The sequence below is a fragment of the Heterodontus francisci genome, chromosome 18 (assembly GCF_036365525.1).
Source record: "Heterodontus francisci isolate sHetFra1 chromosome 18, sHetFra1.hap1, whole genome shotgun sequence".
In the NCBI taxonomy this organism is placed as follows: domain Eukaryota; kingdom Metazoa; phylum Chordata; class Chondrichthyes; order Heterodontiformes; family Heterodontidae; genus Heterodontus; species Heterodontus francisci.
The window spans coordinates 45,059,520-45,064,884 of record NC_090388.1 but is presented as its reverse complement, the minus strand read 5'-3'; the positions used below and the strand labels follow the sequence as shown (position 1 = coordinate 45,064,884).

General features: G+C 39.8%; 1 protein-coding gene across 1 annotated transcript; it reads left to right on the top strand.

Moving 5' to 3' along the window:
• The first annotated feature begins 1,204 nt into the window (after positions 1–1,204).
• cdkn1bb (cyclin dependent kinase inhibitor 1Bb) lies at positions 1,205–5,137 on the top strand. The gene is made up of 3 exons (XM_068050617.1): positions 1,205–2,174; positions 2,565–2,704; positions 4,414–5,137. The coding sequence occupies exons 1-2, from the start codon at positions 1,694–1,696 to the stop codon at positions 2,687–2,689; spliced, it is 606 nt and encodes a 201-aa protein (XP_067906718.1). The 5' UTR covers positions 1,205–1,693; the 3' UTR covers positions 2,690–2,704; positions 4,414–5,137.
• The last annotated feature ends 228 nt before the right edge of the window (positions 5,138–5,365 follow it).

Sequence of the window (5,365 nt, the reverse complement as noted above, 5' to 3'; positions counted from 1 at the left end):
TTCGTTCCCCAAATACAATATTGAAGTTTTAAAAATGTGCCGTTTCCCAATACTGGTTTAAAAAATGTGCCGTCATTAATATTGAGACTCGTACAGATCCTAAATGTAACGCTCTAGAACAGCTATTAATACGTCCAGAAAACTTATCCGATTGCCGAGAAACCAAATGCAAATCTTTCTGCGAGTTATTTTTTTTATTGAAAACGATGTGACAATTTCTAAGGCTCCCTTTTAGTTCCCAGTGATTGTGCATTCACCTGCTGTACTGCTGTGAGACACGAATTGCCAGTTAAAAGCATCGAGAATGAAAACGTGTTAAAATCTCAGACCTAAGTTAATATTTAAAAAAATAGAAAGGCAATTCCGTATTTCGTGTCTTCGACTACATCACTGCTCTTTAATAGCTTTCAGTCTGTACACTCACCCATCCACTTTCAGATGAATAATCCATAAAGTGATAGAATGCACAATTGAAAGCGGGTTTTGGCAGAAAATCCGAGTTTCGAATTAAAAAAATCCGCCAAGAAAATTGCAACATGTTTACGTCGCATAAAAAGGGAGCCAGTTTAAGTTTTTAAAATATAACCGACGCACTGTTAACCCCTTGAGCACTTTCTAGTAGAAGTTACTCAGCTGGTTTGTGCGTGCTGCAGCTATGCCCATCCTCCACCGAAATCATTCGACTCACTGTGAAATTGGTTAAATTTTGGAATGTGACAATTTGACAGGAATCATACTGTGAAAGCAATTTCCATAAAATAGTCTGAAAAAAATCTGGATCTTTGGGTGATTGCGGTATTTGAAGGATCTTAACAATTAGTAATCCGGGTTTCGAGATGTCTGTAGAAGAGCTACTAAATCAGCTAGTTTAAAAAAAACCACTTGGATATGCACTTAAGGTGCCATAACCTCCACGGGTACGGACCACGAGTTGGAAAGTGGGATTAGTTTGGATAGCTTTTTTCGGCCGGCACAGACACGAAGGGCCAAATAGCCTCCTTCTGTGTCGTAATTTTTTTCTATGTTTCTAATACTCGGTATGAAGTCACTTCAATGAATCTAAGTGATGCAATATGTAGGAGCATTCAGGTTGGTTGGTTGCGGGAGGCTACTTCAACGCTGTGTTTGCTGCGGCTGTCAGGACGATGGCGCTCTGAGCTGACTCCTCTTTGGTAGGTTTCATGCTTCGTTAGTGCTACTCCACAGGCGCCTGCCTCTCACTCTCGCTTCGAGCAGGGGGGCGTTGGGGAAAAAAAGAGAGATTGCTTGTCAATAAACAAAACGTTTTTAGATCATATCAAGGTCGCTCCCAGCCCTGAGCAAGCAAGCCCGTTCCCGAGTCCCAGCCCTGCACTTGAGGGCGGGACAAGGGCGGAGCGTCGCCACTCTGGCCAATTATATGGTGCTTTCTTTTTAAAATTCCCTGTCCGTCACTCAGTTTCCTCTTCGTCAGCCTCCTTCGCCATATTGGGTAACTGAAAAAAAAAGCCAGTTTTTTTTCCGCCTTACTAGAGTCAGTTTTGACGAGAGATAGGTTGTAAACTGTTGTTGTTGTTGGCGTTTTTGTTGTGGTTCTGTGCTTTGCAGCGTTTCGAAGAATTGCACGACATTGTTAAATCGTGTAACCTTGCAATTCTACTGTCTGTTGGGCTTTGGACGATTTGCAGCGAGAGGGGGTACGAAGGGAAAAAAAATGTCAAACGTACGCATTTCTAATGGTAGCCCTTCGCTGGAGAGAATGGCAGCTCAGCAAGCAGGGCACCCGAAACCTTCAGCCTGCAGAAATCTCTTCGGTCCCGTAAACCACGACGAGTTAAACCGAGACTTACAAAAGAAACAGAAGGAGATTCACGAGCAGGACAGGCGAAGGTGGAATTACGACTTCGAGAGGGACAAGCCGCTGGACGGGAATTACAAGTGGGAAGCCGTGGATTGCAAGGATGTGCCTAATTTTTACTGGCGTCCTCCTAGGGAGCAAGTGTCATCGGCGGATTGCAATGTGGATATGAACGGGAACCTTGCGATAGTTTACGTAGGAACTCTGGCTCAGGGAAATTCAGGGGACTCACACTTAGCGAATCCAGAGCAAAAGGACGTGGTTAAAGAGACAACTGAACATTTCACAGACTCAAAAGAGCAATGCTGTAGTCCCCGAAAACGAGCTGCGTCAGTCGGTAAGTGACAAAGATGTACTCTATTGGAAGCTGCAGGATCCATTTTCAAACGGACCTTTCTGACCTCTTTACACGCTCAAAAAAGGTTTCACCCAGCCAGTGGTTTTCTCATTTATTTCCAGCGGGCCCGCTTTAAAATCCTGCAGTTCTTGGTCTGCTTGGGGTTAAGCTTGAATTCCCCTACGTTTGAAAAGGGATGCTGCAACTTCAAAGGCCTTTTAGAAAGATGAAGTAAACGGCTTTTTTTTTTGCTTCAACAATTCCGCTTGAGATGTAGACTAATGCCGACCAGCATAGCAAGTCTTCACTTCAGAATAAAAATTGGCCCGAAATATACCACCATCCTGATTTCAGGATTTCAATTTTTTAATTAGCTTTTCTTGATTGTAGATGACTTTCCAGAAGCAAAAAGAATCAATACAAAGACGGAGACAGACTGGTCAGCAAATTCTCCCAGTATGAGTGCGTTAGAGAAGACACCGAAAAAATCGATTTCGAGCGGACATCAAACATAAAACAAAAGTCACAAGGTAGTGCTATGTACCTTCCTTTTTCTCTTGACTGTCTCCTCCCAAAATACTTTATAAATTTACGGTTTAAAATAGGATAGAATCAAAAGATAGCTGAGAGTCTGTCCTGTATTGACCAATCGGCCTCATTGCTCCAGGTTGAAGATTTGAAACTCTATGCAGGGTTGCAATGTCACTGATGGTGTTTCTTTGCTATATTTTCAAAACGACACGTATGCACAGGTGATTATTTCCAGCTGCTTTTCAAATAACTAGATACACAAGCGTCCTGCACAAGTATCGAAACGGCTTAGTGTCCTCTTTTCCTTCCCTCTACAATAAAGTACAGATGGTTTGTTGCCCAAGTGTTTTGTCAATACGGAAAGACACAGGACTGACTGAAAATATAATAAATACATTATGCGGGGGAGTGCGCAACCACAACAGTAACGTGTGTGTCTTTGTAACCGTACATTGTACGGTTTTGCTTTTAAGTCCAACTTCCATCATAAATGTAATGCAAAGAGGGAAATAATCGCGTTAAAAACTGATCACGAGCAAGCTATTCTTTATTTCACCAGCTAAGTACAAACAGCCTTCAAAATAACACTTCGGGTAGAGTCCAAAGAAGTACAATGGCTACAGTAACATAAATATGTTAAAGTCTTTGCATACTTATGACAACTCTCTGGTATGATTTCTGTTTTGATTCTATAAATTATGGTAAAGCATGTTAGGAGAGAAACTATGTCGTATAAACTATTAGACAAAATGTACAAACAAGGGGTGGGGGGAACAACCTTTTAAATGGTTAGTCACAACAAACTTAACTAATGTTAGATTAAGTGGATGTGATGCCCACTTCCCGTCCTTGCCCATATTGGTGACAATCGTCAAACTAGTTCATTGAAAAGTAATGTGCACAAAACTTTTGTGGAAGTACTGCGTACGTTAAATAACTTGTTTTTGTATAAGTTTCAGGTAGCATGTGGTGTGACACTTTACACACCTTGGCACTGAGATAATTTTAAATATCTTAATTCATCAGATTACTGGTATGCTGAAATATTCGCAATTTGTTTTAAATTGGGGTATCGTTTTTGTTCTTGTTTAAATTGGTAGATCTAACTAATCGGATCCAAACTCTTAGTAAGTCATCTAAATAGCTGTTTGTATTCAGGTAAGTGCTGCCAAATTCTTCATCTTTCCCCTCCTACAGTTGTATAATCAGAAAGCAAATCAGTTTGCTTTTTAAAGAAAAGGCCTGAAAACACTACAGTGCTAATTAATTTTGGTAATCCAGTAATATGTATTGGTCCGTTGAAAACTTATAGCTTCTAGTTAAAAATGGCTTTGTGTCTAGTGCAATAAAGTCCTGCCATGCTGCCTGAAATAAACTTTTTTAGATTACTTCCAGACAGCATAATATGTACCTTATCTAGCCAGCTAGATTATAAAAGTCAGAAATGGAATTGTATTGGTTTGGTTTATTACCCGGATAATAACCTGATCATATGTGTGCACGTAGAAGTATTTTGCCCGTGGTATTGGTTGGCTCAGTGTCAAGTTGAATAACTAATTGCTTGACAATTTTCCCAACTGTGCCTGATCAATCAGTGGCTGGCTTGAAATAATCAGCGTGGCTATGCCAAATAGCATTTTAAGTAATTACAATGATAAATAATTTCTGAACATTGTATTAATCTATACTTTGTATTTTTCTTTGTTAGATATGAAGATTCTTTTTTTTCCTTGTTCATCCATGGCAGTGCTTGATGAAGCGGGGACAACCTCCTCAGAGACAAACATATCGTTATCTCCCAGTGAGGAGAGCCCAAGCACTGAACTCAAGTGAACACTAAACCGCCTATTTTAGAGTGGATATAGCGCTGTGCAATTAGGTTCTTCCTTATCACTTGGCTGATTTTACTACCTGTGTATATAGTTTTTTTGTAGCACATAAACCATTTTTGGTGGGGGGAAGGGGAGGACTTGTTAAAACCCAGAGCTTAGAAAATGTATGACTTGAATATTAGCAGTATAGTTATCCAATGCAGTTTCTAAACTGCCAAACTACAATACCTGTGTATTGTATGTTAAAAAATAAAAAAAAATCTAAAATGTACCTGTGTACATAACTTTGTAAAGACACTGAGAAATTATACTAACTTATTTATGTTAAGAATTGATGTTTTTGGAATCTAGAAGATAATTTTCCGTTAAGCCAAAGTGGCGTTTTTCATGTGCATTTGTAAATGCTTTATTGTAGATTTTTTTCCCTTCCGTTTTGGCCTGTCATAATATAAGGCTATGCTTGAAAGAGAAAGCGTCCTGAGCCAGACTTGTATTCTGCCTTAATATTGGTTATATTTCTCATTTTTGTTTTGTAACGTGTGAAGAGATGCTGACTTTTGTCTCGCATCCTGAAATCAAATAAAGAAAAAGTACAACCTGCCTATGTGTATAGTTTACAATTGAAAGGAAGTACTGTCTGCTTCACATGTTGCAACTGATCAAGAAACGGTTACTGTTTTCTTGGCTACTACCTCAGTTAAGGTGAGGGAAGTCGTTTGGCCTGTAGACCCTCAGTGCTTATGTGGTTGTTAGCATACTTATAGCAGTAGGTGTACAAACGGTTGTGCCGAAGCGAACTATACCTGTTGAAAGAAATACTTTAAAATG

Excerpts from the sequence above, each read along its gene's own strand:
- cdkn1bb (XM_068050617.1), top strand. The coding sequence starts at position 1,694 with ATGTCAAACGTACGCATTTCTAATGGTAGCCCTTCGCTGGAGAGAATG. Across the intron at positions 2,175-2,564 it reads AAAACGAGCTGCGTCAGTCG|ATGACTTTCCAGAAGCAAAA; the intron begins GTAAGTGACAAA and ends TCTTGATTGTAG.